Here is a 25,451-nt window from a genome sequence, read left to right as displayed (position 1 = left end):
TGAACGGCCGTCTTGTTCTTGCGCGGCAACATTTGGTAATTCCCCAAGAGTGCGGCACCTCAGGACAGCACCTCGATGATAGCTCGTGTGCCTCGTAACGTTAGCGCAAATAATTTCTAAGCATCCGTGATGGTGAACTTAATGAACGTCGAGCCTCCACAAATTTGTTTATTTGTTTCTACAAATGATGTTTATTGTCGGCGAAAAATTATCGTACCAATCTACGTTGGTTATAAGATCAGTAACGGTAAAATTAGATTAAGTATGTAATTGTAATTTAGCACGTAAGATAGTCGTAGTATACATAGTATATATAGTAATGCGTACTTCTCCGATATAATACTGTGGTTGTATATTTATTGAAGCATTTCTTCATAAGCAAAGTAAGAGATAGTGTAGTAAGAAGAGAGGAGACAGACATAGAAACGAGAGTGCGCAAGAAAGAAAGCAGAAATAGAGAAACCGTGGCGATACATGATGGTCTTTCCGGTGTCTGTTCCACTCCGACAACTGTTATTGTATTTTACGAGAAAATTGCTAAATTTTAAAAGTAAGTGTATCAAAAATAAATGTACAGGCAGTTTTACTACTTGGAATAATAATTTAATGTTGATATATTTTGCACAACTCATTACTATAAATATTAATAAACTATTAATAACAAAAGACTGTTGTTCTCCTTGCCCATCAGCAAGATAGTCCCATTTCTTCGCGCTCATAACGCCGTTTTCCTGAAAATAAAATAATTCGGACGGGCTGTTTTTTAGAAATATAATGTCAGACGAGGAGATGATGCACGAGCACGCAATGAAAAGTCGTGAGAGTTTCTGTGGCTTGGTTTTATTGTATTAAAAGTGATAAAACTAGAGACAATAAGCGTACAGTATATCGCTCATTTATCATATATTTAATCGCAAAGTAGTGATAATTTACGTTTTTTCCTGTACATTACATGACGCTAAGTGAAATACTGCGCACGAATACAACGAACTGAAATCCTTATCCTATTTCCTATTAGTCTAGGCTTATTTCTCCCTGGGAGACGCACTGGTGATATTGTGCTGATTTCACTAAAACTTTACCAAAAACGAAGTTTGTGAATTAGAGATAGTTTAGAATAACAAATCTTTCGATCAGCCAGAAAGTACGACGAACAAACAAATTCCTCTTCAACACGCCGGCAGTTTATTAATTCGAAAGTGACACAACGTTTCGACCACGACCTGATATCCTGATCCTTTTCACGTGTTATATGTCTTAATCTAAAAATACGAAATGCACATATATAAGATAATGAATAACAAACCATACAATTACAAACCATTAGGATACACAAGGATACAAAATTCACCAACTTACTGCCTGAGAAAGACAAAATCGCACGAAATAAATAAGAGACAAAGCAGACCGGTCGCGGTGAGACCAAGCACGCGAGTGGCAAAAGACAACAATTGTTAACATCAGGGAGGAAGCGAGATGTTTTTCAGAATCTGATCATATACAGGGTGTTTCCTAAGTAAGTAGACAAACTTAAGGAGGATATTCCTTGGCTTATTTTAAGAAGAAAAGGTCATATGAACATACGTCCCAAACTGCTTTGTTTTCCAAAAAAAAGTACATCACTGTTTTCGTTCACTTTTCGTTTATTATAGAACAGTTTGTGTTGTTGCAAATGAAACAAATGAAAAACAATAGTAACCAAAAAGAAAAATAATAACATCACAGTAACTGCTGAAAATGTCCACCTGCAGCCATGATACACGCCTCGACTCTCCTTTCCATCGATTGACGTACACGCTCAAAAATACCTGGAGTGTTACGTGTTCTTTCACATCCATCTATTATGCGATTTCTGAGATCTTCTTCACTTTGAATAGGTGTAGCGTAAACTAAAGATTTAAGCTGTCCCCATAGAAAAAAATCTACTGGATTTAAGTCTGGGGATCTTGCAGGCCATAAATGGTTTGGTCTTTCAGTACCTCGACCGATCCATCGATTGGCAAACTTCCTGTTCAAAAATTGACGAACTGCTAAGCTAAAGTGGGGTGGAGCACGCTATCCGAAAAGTGAACGAAAACAGGGATGTACTTTTTTTGGAAAACAAAGCAGTTTAGGACATATGTTTATATGACCTTTTCCTCTTAAAATAAGCCAAGGAATATCCTCCTTAAGTTTGTCCACTTACTTAGGAAACACCCTGTATACTGGGTAGACACTCAGTGTCCCTCTGCAAATTTAGGGAGTTGTTCTGCTTTTTGATAAATATCATCCCCGCTATTTCCCGTTTCCTAAGATGTTTAGGTTTAGTGTACTAATTAATGGCTCGTGAGGGGAGGGGGCATTGTTGGATTATATTTATATCAATCATACTAGTCATCAATTAGAGATTAGGATTACGTTTTGTTCAAACGTGACACGCGAAACTCAACGTGGGATATACGACTGATTTGCATTTCCTTTCGCCGCCGTTGAAGCTCTCCGGCCCAATTACGATTCGATGCTTACATGTTGCAGATCGCAACCTGCTTCGCTCGCAATTTTTTAGCTCATTTCCGTGCGATAAAAGGTCACGGATAAGATGCTTTTAGCAATTACATCGACTGTTGTGCGAGAGCCACGATATATATATATCGCATCTTATCCGTGACCTTTTATCGCACGGAAATGAGCTAAAAAAATTGCGAGCGAAGCAGGTTGCGGTCTGCAACATGTAAGCATCGAATCGTATTTGGATATATATATATATAGCGCTAGCTAATGGCCTTGGAGTACGTACTCGATGTTAACTGAAAGAAACATAAACTTACACATTAGAAAATGTAAATACAAATTTATGCATTTAGTTAGTTTTGAGCTGGTTTTCATGCTGCTTATCAAGTTCGAAAATCATGACTCGAACGTAGAATACGTGAAGCTTGCGTTAGCGTGACCCCAGAAATGTTACTTAGAGCAAAGTTTCGTAAGAAGACTTAATAAGTGTTTAGATGTTAATGGACACCAGTTCGAACATTTAATAAAGTAAAAGAACAAAACGATAAAGTCTTTTAATTAATTTATCATTACTTGCAATGCATTCTACTTTAAGGTTTAAATGCGTATAACTTTTGATAGAAGCATTTTTCAAACAAATGTTTCAGATAAAATTTACTCGTTTTTTCCCGTAGAATCCAAATATGCAACATTTTATAGGCGGTTCCATTTAAGAAAACAAAGTTGACCTTCACATGACCTTGACAACACTCTTCAAGGTCATACTGATGTTGCTATGTAATGCGCTACTTGAAATCTTACAACTTTTGTCTGAAACATTTCTTTCTAAAATGCATAGTTTATGAAATATTCGACCGTTTCCAGACTTTTGGTACACCCTGTATACAGGGTGTTTCCTCTAGCTGTAGCACTTAGAATATCTCTGCTTCCTTTGATGATATGAAAAAAGTCAAAGGACGAAAATTGTTCGATTCAAAGAGACTAGTCTCTGGTAAAAAAATTTTTTTAATGTGACCTTTCACAAGATATCAAGGTCATAAACATTTTTTTAAATGAGATGATATCGCGATAAACTTCATTTGCACGGAACATACTCAACGAATCATTTCCTGATCGCTGGATTGGACGTGGTGGAAGAATTTCTTGGCCGGCTCGATCACCAGATCTTCTCTTGATTTTTTTCTTTGGGGACACCTAAAAAATGAAATTTATCGCGATATTCCAACAACACCTGAAGATATGCGAGAAAGAATTCAGCGTGCGTGCACCGCAATTACTCCGGAATATCTCAAAAACGTAAAACAATCGTTTATTCATCGAATTCGAAAGTGTATGGAAGTAAACGGTGATCGTTTCGAACATCTGTAAAAAAGGTATATCTTTGTAGTTATACATACAATAGAGTTTCTTTTCCTAAACGTGATTTTTGTGGTTCAAAGTCATTTGAAGGTCAACATGTTCTGTATGGTTGAATTTGTTTTTTTACAAGCTACATCATTTCGTTAAGGAAAATATACCATCTCATTTACAAAAATGTTCATAACCTTGATATCTTGTGAAAGGTCACATTAAAAAAATAATTTTCCTACCAGAGTACTAGTCTCTTTGAATCGAACAATTTTCGTCCTTTGACTTTTTTCATATCATCAAAGGAAGCAGAGATATTCTAAGTGCTACAGTTAGAGGAAATACCCTGTATATCCGATATATACAGGGTGTCCCGGGTTTTTTAACCGACAAACTGCGGGAGCATATTCTACTAGTGGAAATAAGAAAAAATTCTTATATCGAGTTTGCTTAGAAATGCTTTATTACAAAGTTATAAACCATTATTGAAAAGAAATATGAGATAAGTAACAACGGAACATAGTGTAGAATTTGGAAGGTCGAAGATGTTTATGTTATGTGTATTCACATGTATTCATGTTCACTATGTTGAAACGATTCAGTATGATTGTTACTTTCACAACAGTAGCTGTTAGATTTCAATCGTCGTGTGAACTAGCAATTGCTATCAGAATGCCAAAAGTGTTTTCAAATGAGGAATACACCGATATTCATTTCGTGTACGGATTCTGTGACGGAAATGCACGAGCTGCCGTACGAGAGTATCAACGTAGATTTCCTAACAGGAGAGCACCAGATAGATTTAAAGCAACGAATTACTAATTCAGTTACTGAGATGCAACAAAATTTTCAGGAATGTCGTACTGTAACAAATTCTGTACTACGTCGATGTCTAGCTTGTATCGATGTGCAAGGACAACATTTTGAAATGCGTCACTAAATCATTGCGTAGATAATTTTTATTTTTGTGAAAAAATCCGTTGTTACTTATCTCATATTTCTTTTCAGTATTGGTTTATAACTTTGTAATAAAGCATTTCTAAGCAAACTCGATATAAGAATTTTTTCTTATTTCCACTAGTAGAATATGCTCCCGCAGTTTGTCGGTTAAAACCCGGGACACCCTGTATATATATGTATGGTCCTGAGGTAGTTATCGGGACACTTTGTACGACGCAAAGGCAGTTTCCAGGACTTTTGTTGGTTTTCAGGACTGCCCCGAAAAAAATTATTTATCTAATGATAGTTTTCAGGACGTCCTGAAAACTGCCTTTGGACATAAAACAGAATTGTCCCGAAATGTACCTTGTGATATATATTGTTTATATATAAACTCATTTGTATAATGGCTCTTTCCAGGACATGTTGGCAAAATTAAGAATATGTATCAATGTATATTATGAGTATATATATTATGAGTCACAGTATATATTTCTCAACAAAGAGTTTTACTAACGATTTTGATTAATATAAGGTTTATATATATATTTCTTATTTAATATATTCAAAGTTAAATATTTAAGTCCTGGAAAGTGCCTTTATATTGTTACATATAAACTCATTTGTATAATCCTTTCCAGGACATGTTAAAAATTAAGAAATTAATATGTATCAATGTATATATATTATGAGTCACAGTATATATTTCTCAACAAGGAGTTTTACTAACGGTTTTGATTAATATAAGGTTTATATATATATTTCTTATTTAATATATTCAAAGTTAAATATTTAAGTCCTGGAAAGTGCCTTTATATTGTTACATATAAACTCATTTGTATAATCCTTTCCAGCACATGTTAACACAATTAAGAAATTAATATGTATCAATGTATATATATTATGAGTCACAGTATATACTTCACAACAAGGATCTTTAGTAACGGTTCTGATAAATATAAATAAGGTTTATATATATATTTCTTATTTAATATATTCAAAGTTAAATATTTAAGTCCTGGAAAGTGCCTTTATATTGTTACATATAAACTCATTTGTATAATCCTTTCCAGCACATGTTAACACAATTAAGAAATTAATATGTATCAATGTATATACAGGGTGTCCCAGACCCCCCGTACTAGCCAAATATCTCGAAAACTGAGAACGGCAGACAAAAATGTTTCAGACAAAAGTTGTATGGTTCTGAGGGGGGCATCTATAACAATACGTTAAATTAATATGTTAACTTATAAATACGTTAAATTAATCTTACAAGAGAAAGTCTCAACAGTCTCTAATCACTGATTTCAATAAAGTTTTGTGAGTGCGTCGTATTCACTCATACTTATATTTGCCAGAACAGTAGGACCAAAGCTGTAAACCGCTATGTGCGATAAGCACTGGAGAGCGAAATCACGTATACGTGCCAGCAAAGTGTTAACTTCATGACTACTACGTACTAGTACTCATATGTTAATTATTATTTGGGAGTATATAAAAGAAGATAATGTATTTTATGTAGGAGATAGGAATCTCAATGATGATATTTTCATTAGACGGAGCAGTTTATTGAACTAATTGTGAACTGTTCATAATAGACTGAGTTCTTTAGTATTAAATATACAAATCATATGAATGTCCCGGACGTTACCATTGTATATTATATGGTAGTTGTGAGGACTTAATGAAAATCATACACAATACTACGTTCTAACCGCTCATCATGATATGAAGTCAATTAATTATATAAATAATGTCAAAATTGATGTTCGGTAATCTATATAACAACGCTTATTTCACCTATTCATTATATTTATCTGTAACGGCTAATTGTGGCGTCTGACTATCAGGTATCATGAACATTTCAAGCAATTTGATTACTAAACTGTTTTTTGTACTGAAAACAAGTTGTTTAAACAAGTTTTTAGACTTAGAATTATTAGTTTCTCTTTCTTAAACATATTTGTATTAATAGTAAGCGAATTTATACAAACTAAATGAAAGGTCCTGGAAACTGCCCACCCATACATAATTAAATTGGCCAAAAAAAATAGAGCGTATAACAAGAAAAAACAGATACCACAGAGTTTATATTAATGCTCTGCATAACATAGAGTAATAAAATCAGGTTGTATAAAAATGTCCCGAAAACTACCCCAGGCCATACATACATATATATATATATATATATACGCGCGATTATCGATAAGAGGCGGCGATGCGAGTAGCGCGATGCTTAGGCGTTTTTGTTCTGTTCTCGTCTCTTTGGCGAACACGAGTCCGGTGTGCATTTAATTTTGTTAGCACCGATAAATAAAGGCATGCAATTACCAAATCAGAAGAATCATTTATTTCCCGCAATTCTACTCACATGATTATTAAGTAACGGATAAGTGAATGATTATAATATAACTTTACGTTCTAAATAACTCATTATTCTTATCATTATCATTAATTATTATTAATTAAAATTATTTTAATAGTATATATATTATTATACGAAAAGAAGGGAGAGAAAAAGAAGATATTTAATTATATTGGATTTCGTAATGAGACTCTCCTTCGTTAAGTACAAAAGATAAAGAAATATGTGGAAGTGTGCGTTTTCCATGTCATTAAAAGTCCGTGATTCTACGCTCTGCGCCCAAATGCAGCGCTAAAAGCTGAATTTGGCGCTTCGCACCAAGTCTAACATGAGGATTGTACGAGGTCCGGATAGAAAGTTACATTTGGCACCAATGCGATATAGTAGGCCGCATGGAGCTTCCGAATCACGAGAAACAAATTAACAAATTCGAGATACACATGGGCAAGTGAAATTTCAAGTACGTCGCAATAACATTGTCAGAGGCAACAGGGGACGAAGATGAGCGGAGATAACGTTACGTCGCGCCATCAGAAGTCACAAATAGCGCTCCGTTTGTATAACAGTTAGCTCGGAGACGATTCTAAGGCTTTAGAACCGGCGCCACTCTAATTCAGATCGATCGAGCGCTTTGTATCGCGATCCTTGCGCGTAGCGGAATCAGACGTAGGATCTCGCTTTCTCGGGCGGAAGCGCGCGGCAAAGCGGGTGCGGCAACGAAAACGCCAAAGAGGAGCCGCGGTTCGCGACGGACGTGGTCGCGCTCACAGCATAGTCTCCGTCGGCCCTTTGGGTTTTCATTCTCGATTACGCGATAATCCGCCATGTGTTTGGTAGCCCACCCAGCGCTTGATTCGATGACAAAGTCACATGCTCACCGATTTTATCGGGTCGTCCGGAAAGTTCGTGCCGATTTTGAAGGAAAATTCAAAGGCAACATTTTTTTATGTCGATAAATATTTATTGTCTTATGTATGCACCGGTTTGTTTCACAACCTTTGTCCATCTTTCACGCAACTGGAAGATTTCATTCTCCCAGAACTTCTTAGGTTTCTCGGCGAAAAACTCCTCAAGGTGGTTTTTTATGTCGATCAAAGAGTCGAAGTTCTTGCCGCTAAGAGAATTTTGCAAAGACCTAAATAAGTGAAAGTCTGAAGGTGCAATGTCTGGTGAATACGGTGGGTGAGGTGGCACATCCCAGCCAAACTCCAACAATTTTTGTCGGGTAGTCAAAGAAACACGAGGTCTGGCATTGTCCTGATGGAACACGACGCCCTTCCTATTAGCTAATTCTGGACGTTTTTCCTGAATCGCTGTCTTTAATTCGTCCAGTTGCGAGCAGTACTTATCTGCATTTGTCGTTTGGTTGTGAGGTAGGAGCTCATAATATAGGATTCCTTTCCAATCCCACCAGACACAGAGCATGACTTTTTTTGGATGAAGGTCGGCTTTCGGAGTGGTTAATGCTGGTTCATTTCGCTTACCCCAGGATCTTTTTCGTTCTACATTGTTGTAAATGATCCATTTTTCGTCACCCGTCACTAATTGCTTCAAAAACGGTACGTTTTCGTTGCGCTTGTACAGCGAGTCGCAGATGGAAATGCGATCCATTAAATTTTTTTCGGCCAAATTATGCGGAACCCATACATCATAGCGACTTACGTAACCAAGCTTCGCTACATGATCGTGGACAGTGGTTTTCGATATTTTCAGTATCTCTGCTAATTCACGTGTCGTGTAGCGCGGGTTATTCTCGATCAGTGTCTTCAGTTGGTCATCATCAGTAGTAGAGGGTCTGCCCGAACGTTCTTGGTCTTTAAGGTTAAAATCACCAGCTCTAAACTTAGCGAACCACTTACGTACGGTTCTTTCAGCTAAAGCGCCTTCTCCGTAAACAGAACATATCGAATTTGTTGCTTGTGAGGCATTTTTGCCTTTCCGGTAATAGAAAAGCATCGAGTGTCTAAAATGTTCTTTGTTTTCTTCCATCTTCAAAAGAGTACAAAACTGACACGAATCAATTTATCTGAAACAACTTTTTTCCTAAAGATGCGTTGAAATGTCACCTTTAAGCATATGTATATACATCGTATGTTTTCAATAACATTGATATATTCAGACATGCTCCAACGCCATCTATTAAAAATCGGCACGAACTTTCCGGACAACCCAATATATTGGGTCGTCCGGAAAGTTCGTGCCGATTTTGAAGGAAAATTCAAAGGCAACATTTTTTTATGTCGATAAATATTTATTGTCTTATGTATGCACCGGTTTGTTTCACAACCTTTGTCCATCTTTCACGCAACTGGAAGATTTCATTCTCCCAGAACTTCTTAGGTTTCTCGGCGAAAAACTCCTCAAGGTGGTTTTTTATGTCGATCAAAGAGTTGAAGTTCTTGCCGCTAAGAGAATTTTGCACAGACCTAAATAAGTGAAAGTCTGAAGGTGCAATGTCTGGTGAATACGGTTTGTGAGGTGGCACATCCCAGCCAAACTCCAACAATTTTTGTCGGGTAGTCAAAGAAACATGAGGTCTGGCATTGTCCTGATGGAACACGACGCCCTTCCTATTAGCTAATTCTGGACGTTTTTCCTGAATCGCTGTCTTTAATTCGTCCAGTTGCGAGCAGTACTTATCTGCATTTGTCGTTTGGTTGTGAGGTAGGAGCTCATAATATAGGATTCCTTTCCAATCCCACCAGACACAGAGCATGACTTTTTTTGGATGAAGGTCGGCTTTCGGAGTGGTTAATGCTGGTTCATTTCGCTTACCCCAGGATCTTTTTCGTTCTACATTGTTGTAAATGATCCATTTTTCGTCACCCGTCACTAATTGCTTCAAAAACGGTACGTTTTCGTTGCGCTTGTACAGCGAGTCGCAGATGGAAATGCGATCCATTAAATTTTTTTCGGCCAAATTATGCGGAACCCATACATCATAGCGACTTACGTAACCAAGCTTCGCTACATGATCGTGGACAGTGGTTTTCGATATTTTCAGTATCTCTGCTAATTCACGTGTCGTGTAGCGCGGGTTATTCGCGATCAGTGTCTTGAGTTGGTTATCATCAGTAGTAGAGGGTCTGCCCGAGCGTTCTTGGTCTTTAAGGTTAAAATCACCAGCTCTAAACTTAGCGAACCACTTACGTACGGTTCTTTCAGCTAAAGCGCCTTCTCCGTAAACAGAACATATCGAATTTGTTGCTTGTGAGGCATTTTTGCCTTTCCGGTAATAGAAAAGCATCGAGTGTCTAAAATGTTCTTTGTTTTCTTCCATCTTCAAAAGAGTACAAAACTGACACGAATCAATTTATCTGAAACAACTTTTTTCCTAAAGATGCGTTGAAATGTCACCTTTAAGCATATGTATATACATCGTATGTTTTCAATAACATTGATATATTCAGACATGTTCCAACGCCATCTATTAAAAATCGGCACGAACTTTCCGGACGACCCAATACATTACTATACATATAAAATTATCTCATCAATGGGTCGCTCCCAAACATTTGGCGATGCGCAGAGATCGCCGCAAAATCAACCCAAATTGACAAAGTGCCCATGCTACATACTTATACTATGGCCGCGCTGGCATGTCGACGAGTTCCGTGACGACGACGTCGGCCTTGCCTCAGTTGGCGTCTTCGGGTGACTCGATGTCGTCCGCCGTCGTGTTCTGGCGGCAGCGGTACACGTACGCACTTGCGGATAGGTCATCACCGGTGCGCACGCACTTGTAGCTCTCGTCAGGACACGTGCAACTGAACAGATACAAATGCGATAGGCAGGTCAGGCAGACATGACCGTGACTGAATAAGCTCCCGATTAATTTAAGTCTCGACCTAGCACATTGGCGATTCGTTTCCTTCAACTCATGATTCTACCTCCTCCTTGTGAGAACGCAAAAGTTGGGAAACGAGTAATGGAATATAAGTATTATTATGAATGAAAAGAAATGTATTTATATGAAGATATAGACTACTCACGCATTTTTCATGAAGTACTCGATGTTGCGCGTGACAGGGTCGTAAACCGCCCAGCCGCAGGCCGAGTTGTAGCAATTCCGTTTCGGTATCTTTTCCTCCTCCATGCTCTCTATGGAACGTCGGATCCTCATGCTCCTTTGACTCTGCAGCAGTGCAAAGTTGCGTTGTTCCTGCTCGCTAAGCTTCTGCAATGAGCATGTGTCATAGTTAATAATCAAAACCAAATAATTCCTCTAAGTCGCCAGAAGTTTAATCAAGAGCAGTCCTTTATTATTTATGACAAAGTCATTTTTGACAGAAAATGACTCTTATTATATCAATTAAGACTACCAGAAAGCACGTCCGCAACCTTCAAGGATCACCAAACAAGTTAATCGTTGAAGCCATGATCTCCTGTATGAATTTCTATGTAACAAACAGGGCATTCAGGTTTTCCCAAGCATGCAATTATCATGGAAAATTTCTGTTTTCATCTTTTCTGATAAGTCTTCCATGAAAAGTGCCATTATCGCCAAGTTTTTCGCACATTCGGCGACATCGCCAGACGCAATTGCAAGAGGGAGAGACAGATGAAGAAAAACAGAGCGTGATTAACAATGGCTGAGTTCAGCAGAAAAGCAGATCAACAAGCGCTCAGCGATTCTTCATTGTGATTGGTTTCTGCAGTTAGGTCCAGCGAAGATCTACAAGCAAGAACACTAATGAATTGTATTAAAGAATCACTGAATGCTGACTGATCTGCTTTTTCTGCTGAATGCATCCAATGACATTAACCACCTTGGAGGATAAATAATGCAAATATAAATGGAGTCGACTGACTTGATCTTCAAACTGGCGAACTTGATAGCCTCTTATGTCAAGCGAAACCGATTGATACCGTCCGGATACCGTGCCACCTAAAATCTTTCTTCGTCAAATTTGTTATTCACCCTAATAAATAAGGCGTAGAAACTTTGTTTCGAATTGCGTTGCGCACGTCGAAACTGTCGGAAGCTCTCCAAATCAATGCAGTCGATCGATCAAGATGAAACTTGTAGAAACTATGAAAACGAAACTATAAATTTTTTACACGACTTATTGATGACTATTCGTTTATGTTTGTTATTTGCCATTTTCATAGCTGCATCCATGAGAATCGTAAAGTCTTGATTGCATCATCTAGTCTGTAGCGCGATTTTGTAACTTGTTATTGATACTTTTCGGTATCATTAACTACTGAAAACCTATAAGAGCCACACTTTTCTCTAAGATCGTCCTTGCCATTGGCTATCGCTAGTTAACAATACCGAAAACTATCGATAATGATCCAAGTAGCACAAAAGCCAAAAGACATCGCAAAGACGTCCTTTAGATATCTTTTATTAAAAGCTCAGCTTATACAGTCCAAATTTATAATTTAATCAATTATTTTATAGTGTGGCCAATAAAATGTATATTTTTATATAAGTATATTTAATATTTGATATTCATATCTACTTTTACCAGCAATACAATATTTTATATTTTAATAATGACATTTCATGAAATTTTTAAAATTTCTTTTTGTGTGTGTCAATATTTTTTTGTCGAAATTATTTTTTTTGATGCTTCTTGTAAACATATTTTAAAACTTTTAATAAAACCGGTTGTAAATTAATATTTATAAATATTACAAAAATATTAAGAATCTTGCAAGAATCAAGATAAGAAATTGAATATCAAAATCAAGATGTAGTAATTTTTGATCTTGTCTTGAATCCATCACTAGTATTCAAAAGACATCGCAAAGACGTCCTTTAGATATCTTTTATTAAAAGCTCAGCTTATACAGTCCAAATTTATAATTTAATCAATTATTTTATAGTGTGGCCAATAAAATGTGTATTTTTATATAAGTATATTTAATATTTGATATTCATATCTACTTTTACCAGCAATACAATATTTTATATTTTAATAATGACATTTCATGAAATTTTTAAAATTTCTTTTTGTGTGTGTCAATATTTTTTTGTCGAAATTATTTTTTTTGATGCTTCTTGTAAACATATTTTAAAACTTTTAATAAAACCGGTTGTAAATTAATATTTATAAATATTACAAAAATATTAAGAATCTTGCAAGAATCAAGATAAGAAATTGAATATCAAAATCAAGATGTAGTAATTTTTGATCTTGTCTTGAATCCATCACTAGTATTCAAAAGACATCGCAAAGACGTCCTTTAGATATCTTTTATTAAAAGCTCAGCTTATACAGTCCAAATTTATAATTTAATCAATTATTTTATAGTGTGGCCAATAAAATGTGTATTTTTATATAAGTATATTTAATATTTGATATTCATATCTACTTTTACCAGCAATACAATATTTTATATTTTAATAATGACATTTCATGAAATTTTTAAATTTCTTTTTGTGTGTGTCAATATTTTTTTGTCGAAATTATTTTTTTTGATGCTTCTTGTAAACATATTTTAAAACTTTTAATAAAATCGGTTGTAAATTTATATCTATAAATATTATAAAAATATCAAGAATCTTGCAAGAATCAAGATAAGAAATTGAATATCAAAATCAAGATGTAGTAATTTTTGATCTTGTCTTGAATCCATCACTAGTATTCAAAAGACATCGCAAAGACGTCCTTTAGATATCTTTTATTAAAAGCTCAGCTTATACAGTCCAAATTTATAATTTAATCAATTATTTTATAGTGTGGCCAATAAAATGTGTATTTTTATATAAGTATATTTAATATTTGATATTCATATCTACTTTTACCAGCAATACAATATTTTATATTTTAATAATGACATTTCATGAAATTTTTAAATTTCTTTTTGTGTGTGTCAATATTTTTTTGTCGAAATTATTTTTTTTGATGCTTCTTGTAAACATATTTTAAAACTTTTAATAAAATCGGTTGTAAATTTATATCTATAAATATTATAAAAATATCAAGAATCTTGCAAGAATCAAGATAAGAAATTGAATATCAAAATCAAGATGTAGTAATTTTTGATCTTGTCTTGAATCCATCACTAGTATTCAAAAGACATCGCAAAGACGTCCTTTAGATATCTTTTATTAAAATATATCTAAAGGACGTCTTTGCGATGTCTTTTGGATTTTTGTGCTACTTGGATCATTATCGATAGTTTTCGGGGAGTGACAGAATTACACTACTGGGATCTACTTCCTAAGCCACCGAATGACGATGTTCTTAGATGATAGAAAGGTATTGCTTGATAATGTCGTATGACTCGATTTATAAATGAAACTAGTAAAATATTTAGAAGCTAAACGATATTTCGTTTACTCTGAAGTAAAGCCTAATCTACAATGTGCTCTTTGCTTCCTGTTTTCTACTCTTTGCCTCTTGCCTTTTTGCTTCCCCATTATTTTACCGATAATCATGTTTCTTTTTACGTGTTTCGTGTCTCTTTCCGGTCTCTTTCTTTGTCAACTTTTATCTTGAGTGACAAAGAGCATAGGCCAGTATTCATTAGTGATGGATGATAAGACAAGAATTTCAATATCTTGTCTTGTCTTGAATTTTCAAGACAAGAATATCAATTTTTTGCACTTGATAAAAGCGAGATAAGACAAGATTTATACTTCAAAATCAAGAAATGCAATCGAGATTCTTGACAACTAAAATTAAATCTAATCCGATTCATTTTTAATTTTAAACATACAATTAACCTGGAATATACAATTAACAAAATATCATTGAAGATTTTGAAAGAAGTAATTTAACATATTTTTTATATAGATTATGTTGAAAAATAACTAAAACTTTTTAGATTAGATTATATTTCTAAAATTATAGACTTAATTAAAAAGTAATATGAGTTTACTTGTTACTTTTTAATTAAGTCTATAATTTTAGAAATATAATCTAATCTAAAAAGTTTTAGTTATTTTCAACATAATCTATATAAAAAATATGTTAATATTAAAATTATGAAGTTGAGCATTAATTTCTTTAACAAATGTACAGCTTATACAGTCCAAATTTATAATTTAATCAATTATTTTATAGTGTGGCCAATAAAATGTATATTTTTATATAAGTATATTTAATATTTGATATTCATATCTACTTTTACCAGCAATACAATATTTTATATTTTAATAATGACATTTCATGAAATTTTTAAATTTCTTTTTGTGTGTGTCAATATTTTTTTGTCGAAATTATTTTTTTTGATGCTTCTTGTAAACATATTTTAAAACTTTTAATAAAATCGGTTGTAAATTAATATTTATAAATATTACAAAAATATTAAGAATTTTGCAAGAATCAAGATAAGAAATTGAATATCAAAATCAAGATGTAGTATTTTTTGATCTTGTCTTGAATCCATCACTAGTATTCATAGTCGAATCTTATATTTAAGACCGTCTTAAGTTTATATGCAGATGCTATATAGATCATTTCATTGGTTATGGAATATCTGAAGATACAATTAAGACGGTCTTAAATATAATTCAAGAATAGAACAGAATAGAACTTATTGTACTAGTTCAGAAGTACAGCGAAAACAAACAGACCAAAGGTTAGTCCGGACAAGCAATTCATCAAAACCCAGCAAACACGAAGTAACAGTAATATACCTGTTAGTTATAATAATGGGGAATTATAACTAACATGTATATTACTGTTACTTTGTGTTTGCTGGGAATAAGCTTCATTTACCAGAATTACTTCATTTTCTTTATCCGACATTTTATTTTTAGTTTATATACTTTGCTAACATTGTCAACAAATTCTGTCGTGTAACGCAATATTTGTATGTTCTTTGTCACACAAGATAAAAATTAACGAGCACCGAAAGAGACACGAAACAGATAACAAGAAACATAATTGTCGATAAAACAGTGCGTGGAAAGGCACAGAAGCAAGAGATAAAGAGCAAAAAACAGGAAACAAAGAGCACATTGTAGATTAAGCTTAAAAGATCTAGAGATAAGCTCCTCCTCTCCGCCAAAACTTACCGATGAATTCGCGTAGCCTTCCCATCCGATCTTCTCTGCAAAGTTGCGTTTTTCAATGGCTGTAATGTGTAATGCAACCGATGCGAGCGATAGTCGACTTCTTCTTTCGTTTTGAGCGCGATATTTCGAGGGGAGCCTCGAGAAAAGAAGAAAAGAAATGCGCCAATCGCGTTCGCCTCGCGTGACGCGCATGTCGCCCGCATTCGTCGCGCGTGCACTATTCGCGACACACATCCGAGGAGTATGTACGTGATGATACGCACGCACGACAGAACCATGAAGAGAAGTCACAGTTCGACGGTTCCCGAGGAGAGGATGCGCGATCCTCGTTAACAAGGAATTCGTTTTGTGCGGCGACGCGAGAAACCGTGACCGCAGACTTCCGATGGCCTCCGTTTCGACAACCGCGCGGATTTCGCTCCACCGGTGACGATTCCGTCGTTCCCGTAGGCTCCGAATTTCTCTCTCGCGAATCATTTTAGGGGTATCTTAGCGATAATATTGGGTTGGCCAAAAAGTAATTGCGTTTTTTTTATATAAATAAAAGGCGAATTTTTCATGGGAAACAAAAACTTTATTAAACAATATATTGTCCATTTTGTTTGATTATCTTTTGCCATTTTTCAGGCAACTTCATGATTCCGCGCTCAAAAAAGTTCTTATCTTTTTCAGCAAAAAACAATTCCAACAACGATTTCATATCCTCATCAGCAGTCAAGGTTTTACCACTCAAGGCGTTTTGCAAAGAACGAAACGAATGGTAATCTGATGGTGCCAGGTCTGGCGAACATGGTGGATGTGGTAACGCATCCCATCCAAGCTGCAACAATTTTTCACGAGTGACCAAACTTGTACGTGGTCTAGCGTTATCATGGCGAAACACAACACCTTTGCGATTCACCAATTCTCGAAGTTTCTGTTTGATGGCATCATTTAATTTATCCAGTTGACGACAGTATACGTCTGAATTAATGGTTTGATTCCTTGCAAGCAGCTCAAAATACACAATACCTTTAAAATCCCACCAGACTGACAGCATAATCTTTCTTTGGTGAATATCTGCTTTTCAAGTGCTTTCAGCAGGTTCATCACGATCTTTTTCATTTGACGTTGTTGTAGACGATCCATTTTTCAAGCAACTTCATGATTCCGCGCTCAAAAAAGTTCTTATCTTTTTCAGTAAAAAACAATTCCAACAACGATTTCATATCCTCATCAGCAGTCAAGGTTTTACCATTCAAGGCGTTTTGCAAAGAACGAAACAAATGGTAATCTGATGGTGCCAGGTCTGGCGAATATGATGGATGTGGTAACACATCCCATCCAAGCTGCAACAATTTTTCACAAGTGACCAAACTTGTACGTGGTCTAGCGTTATCATGGCGAAACACAACACCTTTGCGATTCACCAATTCTCGAAGTTTCTGTTTGATGGCATCGTTTAATTTATCCAGTTGACGACAGTATACGTCTGAATTAATGGTTTGATTCCTTGCAAGCAGCTCAAAATACACAATACCTTAAAGTCCCACCAGACTGACGGCATAATCTTTCTTTGGTGAATATCTGCTTTTCAAGTGCTTTCAGCAGGTTCATCACGATCTTTTTCGTTTGACGTTGTTGTAGACGATCCATTTTTCAGGCAACTTCATGATTCCGCGCTCAAAAAAGTTCTTATCTTTTTCAGCAAACAACAATTCCAACAACGATTTCATATCCTCATCAGCAGTCAAGGTTTTACCATTCAAGGCGTTTTGCAAAGAACGAAACAAATGGTAATCTGATGGTGCCAGGTCTGGCGAATATGATGGATGTGGTAACACATCCCATCCAAGCTGCAACAATTTTTCACGAGTGACCAAACTTGTACGTGGTCTAGCGTTATCATGGTGAAACGCAACACCTTTGCGATTCGCCAATTCTCGACGTTTCTGTTTGATGGCATCATTTAATTTATCCAGTTGACGACAGTATACGTCTGAATTAATGGTTTGATTCCTTGCAAGCAGCTCAAAATACACAATACCTTTAAAGTCCCACCAGACTGACGGCATAATCTTTCTTTGGTGAATATCTGCTTTTAAAGTGCTATGAGCAGGTTCATCACGATCTTTTTCGTTTGACGTTGTTGTAGACGATCCATTTTTCAGGCAACTTCATGATTCCGCGCTCAAAAAAGTTCTTATCTTTTTCAGCAAACAACAATTCCAACAACGATTTCATATCCTCATCAGCAGTCAAGGTTTTACCATTCAAGGCGTTTTGCAAAGAACGAAACAAATGGTAATCTGATGGTGCCAGGTCTGGCGAATATGGTGGATGTGGTAACATCATGGTAACACATCCCATCCAAGCTGCAACAATTTTTCACGAGTGACCAAACTTGTACGTGGTCTAGCGTTATCATAGCGAAACACAACACCTTTGCGATTCACCAATTCTCGAAGTTTCTGTTTGATGGCATCATTTAATTTATCCAGTTGACGACAGTATACGTCTGAATTAATGGTTTGATTCCTTGCAAGCAGCTCAAAATACACAATACCTTTAAAGTCCCACCAGACTGACGGCATAATCTTTCTTTGGTGAATATCTGCTTTTAAAGTGCTATGAGCAGGTTCATCACGATCTTTTTCGTTTGACGTTGTTGTAGACGATCCATTTTTCAGGCAACTTCATGATTCCGCGCTCAAAAAAGTTCTTATCTTTTTCAGCAAACAACAATTCCAACAACGATTTCATATCCTCATCAGCAGTCAAGGTTTTACCATTCAAGGCGTTTTGCAAAGAACGAAACAAATGGTAATCTGATGGTGCCAGGTCTGGCGAATATGATGGATGTGGTAACACATCCCATCCAAGCTGCAACAATTTTTCACGAGTGACCAAACTTGTACGTGGTCTAGCGTTATCATGGTGAAACGCAACACCTTTGCGATTCGCCAATTCTCGACGTTTCTGTTTGATGGCATCATTTAATTTATCCAGTTGACGACAGTATACGTCTGAATTAATGGTTTGATTCCTTGCAAGCAGCTCAAAATACACAATACCTTTAAAGTCCCACCAGACTGACGGCATAATCTTTCTTTGGTGAATATCTGCTTTTAAAGTGCTATGAGCAGGTTCATCACGATCTTTTTCGTTTGACGTTGTTGTAGACGATCCATTTTTCAGGCAACTTCATGATTCCGCGCTCAAAAAAGTTCTTATCTTTTTCAGCAAACAACAATTCCAACAACGATTTCATATCCTCATCAGCAGTCAAGGTTTTACCATTCAAGGCGTTTTGCAAAGAACGAAACAAATGGTAATCTGATGGTGCCAGGTCTGGCGAATATGGTGGATGTGGTAACATCATGGTAACACATCCCATCCAAGCTGCAACAATTTTTCACGAGTGACCAAACTTGTACGTGGTCTAGCGTTATCATAGCGAAACACAACACCTTTGCGATTCACCAATTCTCGAAGTTTCTGTTTGATGGCATCATTTAATTTATCCAGTTGACGACAGTATACGTCTGAATTAATGGTTTGATTCCTTGCAAGCAGCTCAAAATACACAATACCTTTAAAGTCCCACCAGACTGACGGCATAATCTTTCTTTGGTGAATATCTGCTTTTAAAGTGCTATGAGCAGGTTCATCACGATCTTTTTCGTTTGACGTTGTTGTAGACGATCCATTTTTCAGGCAACTTCATGATTCCGCGCTCAAAAAAGTTCTTATCTTTTTCAGCAAACAACAATTCCAACAACGATTTCATATCCTCATCAGCAGTCAAGGTTTTACCATTCAAGGCGTTTTGCAAAGAACGAAACAAATGGTAATCTGATGGTGCCAGGTCTGGCGAATATGATGGATGTGGTAACACATCCCATCCAAGCTGCAACAATTTTTCACAAGTGACCAAACTTGTACGTGGTCTAGCGTTATCATGGCGAAACACAACACCTTTGCGATTCACCAATTCTCGAAGTTTCTGTTTGATGGCATCATTTAATTTATCCAGTTGACGACAGTATACGTCTGAATTAATGGTTTGATTCCTTGCAAGCAGCTCAAAATACACAATACCTTAAAGTCCCACCAGACTGACGGCATAATCTTTCTTTGGTGAATATCTGCTTTTCAAGTGCTTTCAGCAGGTTCATCACGATCTTTTTCGTTTGACGTTGTTGTAGACGATCCATTTTTCAGGCAACTTCATGATTCCGCGCTCAAAAAAGTTCTTATCTTTTTCAGTAAAAAACAATTCCAAGAACGATTTGATATCCTCATCAGCAGTCAAGGTTTTACCATTCAAGGCGTTTTGCAAAGAACGAAAAGAATGGTAATCTGATGGTGCCAGGTCTGGCGAATATGGTGGATGTGGTAACACATCCCATCCAAGCTGCAACAATTTTTCACGAGTGACCAAACTTGTACGTGGTCTAGCGTTATCATGGTGAAACATAACACCTTTGCGATTCACCAATTCTCGAAGTTTCTGTTTGATGGCATCATTTAATTTATCCAGTTGACGACAGTATACGTCTGAATTAATGGTTTGATTCCTTGCAAGCAGCTCAAAATACACAATACCTTTAAAATCCCACCAGACTGACGGCATAATCTTTCTTTGGTGAATATCTGCTTTTCAAGTGCTTTGAGCAGGTTCATCACGATCTTTTTCGTTTGACGTTGTTGTATACGATCCATTTTTCAGGCAACTTCGTGATTCCGCGCTCAAAAAAGTTCTTATCTTTTTCAGTAAAAAACAATTCCAAGAACGATTTGATATCCTCATCAGCAGTCAAGGTTTTACCATTCAAGGCGTTTTGCAAAGAACGAAAAGAATGGTAATCTGATGGTGCCAGGTCTGGCGAATATGGTGGATGTGGTAACACATCCCATCCAAGCTGCAACAATTTTTCACGAGTGACCAAACTTGTACGTGGTCTAGCGTTATCATGGCGAAACACAACACCTTTGCGATTCACCAATTCTCGAAGTTTCTGTTTGATGGCATCGTTTAATTTATCCAGTTGACGACAGTATACGTCTGAATTAATGGTTTGATTCCTTGCAAGCAGCTCAAAATACACAATACCTTTAAAGTCCCACCAGACTGACGGCATAATCTTTCTTTGGTGAATATCTGCTTTTCAAGTGCTTTCAGCAGGTTCATCACGATCTTTTTCGTTCGACGTTGTTGTAGACGATCGATTTTTTGTCGCCTGTTATACGTTTCAAAAATGGATCATTTTCCTCACGTTTCAAAAGAGAATCGCAGATGTCAATACGCTCAGTGAGATGAATTTCTTTGAGCTCACGTGGTACCCAAATATCGAGCTTACTAATGTATCCAAGTCGTTTTAAACGGTTTTCAACACTCGCTTTCGATATGTTAAGATTCTCAGCAATCTCTCGTGTCGTTAAACGCCGATTGGAATCGATCGGTGCCTTTATTTTGTCATCATCAATTTCGATTGGCCTTCCTGAGCGTGGTGCATCTTTCACATTAAAATCTGCAGATCGAAATTTAGTAAACCAATTTTGACACTGCCGCAGTTTTAAAGCATCTTCGCCATATACATCACATAACTTTGTATGAGCTTGCACAGCGTTTTTCCCTTTTCGGAAGTAATAAAACAAAATATGAGGAAAATGTTCTTTTTGATTTTCCATTTTGAAATCGACGGCAAAGAAACAATTGTTAACGAAATCGTGTACTTTCTTTTTCTAAAACAGGCTTGAACTGTGAGTTGTTAACCTACATAATGAATTTGCGGTTTAGAATGAAGTTAGTTACATTTCAAGACAGGTATGTCCATCTATCGGAACAAAACGCAATTACTTTTTGGCCAACCCAATAATTATGTCGACACTCGCGCGAGGAGCGGCGGACAAAGTAAGTGAGAAAGTAAGTGGCAAACAAGTTGGATACGGAGTCGATAAGCGAATCGATACGAGATCGTTTCGTGAGAGAGACGGGAATAATATTTATCGCGACCGATAGAGATAATCCTTTCCATTCATAACGAACCCGATATATCGGCGGAATAAATTACATTTTTCTATTACCTTGTATTCCTAACAAACGTGTTTTTTATTATTTTTCCGAAAACCCCCACGTTATTACTGCATTGTAATGATCTTACCTCGGGGCGAATCGCCGCCGTGTCAATGAGAGCCGGGTAGTACAGCGTGGCCATGATCGTGACGATGACGATCATTTTCAGGTTGCAGTAGCACGTTGTCGACATCTTCGTCCTTTGCACACGTGCAACAGCTGCGGGAGAGACGCGCAGTGGTCACCGCCGGGCAATCCTCTCCTCGAGTTCTTCCGCGCGGGGCGCGCGCTTCACCTTGCAGTGGGGCGCAGTGCGGTGCGGGGTTGTTCTCGAACGTCACCGCGGACGGGGTCGCCGGTACCAGCGAGCGTGCGCGTCGGCACTTTCTCTCTCTCCTGCGACTTGGTGACTTCGGCGCGAAACCGAACGCCTCCTCCTCGTCCTCGAGGATTGCGCTCGCGGGGTTGTTCCCTTGGGGATGCTCGCGGGTGAGTGCACGGCCTCTACGAACGGCGACGACAGGTACACCGACGTGGAGAACGTTGATCGCCGGGGGTGTCAATCTCTCCTCGCTCACCTGAAGCGAATCTCCAGCGGATGGACACGTGCGCGCGCGTTCTCTCCTTCGCTGACTGAGTTTATGTGCGTGTGTTCACGGTGTGCGCCGTGGCTTTATACATAGACTGTCTTCTCGTATAGAGTGAGGACGCTTTCGAGTCGCTGGGGTTTATATAGGCTGGGCTAGCTGCTGCCGGAGTATCGCTCGCCGAGGAAGAGGAGGGGAGAGGGAGATTTAGGCAAGAGAAGCGAGGAGAGAGAGAGCGCGAGGGAGAACGCAAGAGAAGAGGGACCAATGTCGGATGCAGAGGAGAGAGAGAGAGAGAGAGAGAGAGAGAGAGAGAGAGAGAGAGAGAGAGGCCGGTCACACGCTTAGACACTTGAATGATGATAATAAACAACAACGCATGTGTGATGCGACAGCTGTGACTCGCGCGATCTTCCGTCGCCGCACGCCGCCAGTCGCCGATTCCTCTCCACGCGCTCGCTTAACGAGATCGATCGATGGATCTTCTTGTGGGTGGCCCGCGCGTGGAGCACGTGTTTGCGCCACGACCGGGAAAACAACGAATTTCCCAAGCGCGTTTCCAGCTCGGCCGCTTCTCTTCCATGCTTTTCCCAGTCACTGTCCATTATCCTCTTTTCTTTTTCCTTGATTCCTGATCGAGGATTACGAGAATGACAACCTGGTTCGCGTGATCCGTTCGAATGATCGAATTTTTCACTCATTTCGCTCCTCAGCGAACGTCTCTCGCGATTTGCGAACGATGTGTTTCGCTCTCTGCGCGATTGTATCTTAAGGGGGGAGCCTGCTTTAGAACGCTGAAAATAAGGTATATTTTACGAATTGTTTTTGGAGAAACTATACAGCGGATCATTATAAAACTTTGATGCATTTATTAGTACATGTTTAAAGATAAAAAAATTATTTTTTTATTTGAATATATCGCTTGTAGAGGTCGTCCTGGAGAAATCTTAGTGCAGCCGCGTCGCCGGCATTGCAAATTGGTGAGCATTCTCCTGCCTCCAAATTTCGTCTAAACTGAAAAATTGAAATATCTCCTCGTTATTTATGAATTCCCATCGTCGATGAACCAAAGAGAGAAGAAAAAAGTTGAAAAGTGCCAAAATGGTGGAGCTTAGAACACAAAAGTACGATTTTTAGGCAAAGTTTTTGAACTTTTTCATGCAAAAATAATTGTTTAACTTAATGTTTTTATGAATATTAGAGGTTCATCGACGATGGGAATTCATAAATAACGAGAAAATATTTCAATTTTTCAGTTTGGATGAAATTTGGAGGCGGGAGAATGCTCACCAATTTACAATGCCGGCTGCACTAAGTGCCTCCAGGACGACCTCTACAGGCGATATATTCAAATCAAAAAATAATTTTTTTATCTTTAAACATGTACTAATAAATGAATCAAAGTTTTATAATGATCCGCTGTATAGTTTCTCCAAAACAATTCGTAAAATTATACCTTATTTTCAACGTTCTAAAGCAGGCTCCCCCCTTAACGCTGCGCTGCGAACGGCGAATGTAATAATGATACTCGTAATGCACGCGAAGAAAAAAGTTGAAAAGTGCCAAAATGGTGGAGCTTAGAACACAAAAGTACGATTTTTGGGCAAAGTTTTTGAACTTTTTCATGCAAAAATAATTGTTTAACTTAATGTTTTTATGAATATTAGAGGTTCATCGACGATGGGAATTCATAAATAACGAGAAAATATTTCAATTTTTCAGTTTGGATGAAATTTGGAGGCGGGAGAATGCTCACGAATTTACAATGCCGGCTGCACTAAGTGCCTCCAGGACGACCTCTACAGGCGATATATTCAAATCAAAAAATAATTTTTTTATCTTTAAACATGTACTAATAAATGAATCAAAGTTTTATAATGATCCGCTGTATAGTTTCTCCAAAACAATTCGTAAAATTATACCTTATTTTCAACGTTCTAAAGCAGGCTCCCCCCTTAACGCTGCGCTGCGAACGGCGAATGTAATGATGATACTCGTAATGCTCGCGAAGAAAAAAGTTGAAAGTGCCAAAATGGTGGAGCTTAGAACACAAAAGTACGATTTTTGGGCAAAGTTTTTGAACTTTTTCATGAAAAATAATTGTTTAACTTAATGTTTTTATGAATATTAGAGGTTCATCGACGATGGGAATTCATAAATAACGAGAAAATATTTCAATTTTTCAGTTTGGATGAAATTTGGAGGCGGGAGAATGCTCACCAATTTACAATGCCGGCTGCACTAAGTGCCTCCAGAACGACCTCTACAGGCGATATATTCAAATCAAAAAATAATTTTTTTATCTTTAAACATGTACTAATAAATGAATCAAAGTTTTATAATGATCCGCTGTATAGTTTCTCCAAAACAATTCGTAAAATTATACCTTATTTTCAACGTTCTAAAGCAGGCTCCCCCCTTAACGCTGCGCTGCGAACGGCGAATGTAATGATGATACTCGTAATGCACGCGAAGAAAAAAGTTGAAAAGTGCCAAAATGGTGGAGCTTAGAACACAAAAGTACGATTTTTGGGCAAAGTTTTTGAACTTTTTCATACAAAAATAATTGTTTAACTTACTGTTTTCATGCATATTAAAGGGTCATCGACGATGGGAATTCATAAATAACGAGAAAATATTTCAATTTTTCAGTTTGGATGAAATTTGGAGGCGGGAGAATGCTCA

The 25,451-nt window shown here is 37.2% G+C and overlaps 2 protein-coding genes across 5 annotated transcripts; both read right to left on the bottom strand.

Annotated features, from left to right (window-relative positions):
- Positions 1–351: 351 nt before the first annotated feature.
- LOC113563224 lies at positions 352–22,910 on the bottom strand. Of its 4 annotated transcripts, XM_026974583.1 has the most exons (5): positions 22,268–22,910; positions 11,137–11,321; positions 10,723–10,911; positions 2,777–2,786; positions 825–1,262 (listed from the first exon to the last, which is right to left on the bottom strand). In XM_026974583.1, exons 1-3 carry the CDS (start codon positions 22,370–22,372, stop codon positions 10,782–10,784), a joined length of 420 nt encoding a protein of 139 aa, XP_026830384.1. In that variant the 5' UTR covers positions 22,373–22,910; the 3' UTR covers positions 825–1,262; positions 2,777–2,786; positions 10,723–10,781. The 4 variants fall into 4 exon arrangements, with proteins under 4 accessions (XP_026830383.1, XP_026830384.1, XP_026830382.1 ...); XM_026974582.1 differs by lacking the exons at positions 825–1,262; positions 2,777–2,786 and adding an exon at positions 352–731; XM_026974581.1 differs by lacking the exon at positions 2,777–2,786 and having other exon boundaries at positions 22,268–22,909.
- On the bottom strand, positions 8,615–8,920 carry LOC113563225 (histone-lysine N-methyltransferase SETMAR-like; the record flags this gene model as incomplete). Its single annotated transcript, XM_026974585.1, has 1 exon — positions 8,615–8,920. A coding segment is annotated over one exon (306 nt), but the record flags the coding sequence as incomplete, so codon positions are not given.
- Positions 22,911–25,451: the final 2,541 nt, after the last annotated feature.

This window comes from Ooceraea biroi, chromosome 13 (assembly GCF_003672135.1).
Source record: "Ooceraea biroi isolate clonal line C1 chromosome 13, Obir_v5.4, whole genome shotgun sequence".
Taxonomy (NCBI): domain Eukaryota; kingdom Metazoa; phylum Arthropoda; class Insecta; order Hymenoptera; family Formicidae; genus Ooceraea; species Ooceraea biroi.
This window is presented reverse-complemented; position numbering and strand designations above follow the sequence as displayed.

Coding starts and splice junctions, on each gene's coding strand:
- LOC113563224 (XM_026974582.1), bottom strand. CDS start 22,372: ATGTCGACAACGTGCTACTGCAACCTGAAAATGATCGTCATCGTCACG. Junction 11,322..22,267: donor CGGCGGCGATTCGCCCCGAG/GTAAGATCATTA, acceptor TGCTCATTGCAG/AAGCTTAGCGAGCAGGAACA. Junction 10,912..11,136: donor GAGTACTTCATGAAAAATGC/GTGAGTAGTCTA, acceptor GTATCTGTTCAG/TTGCACGTGTCCTGACGAGA.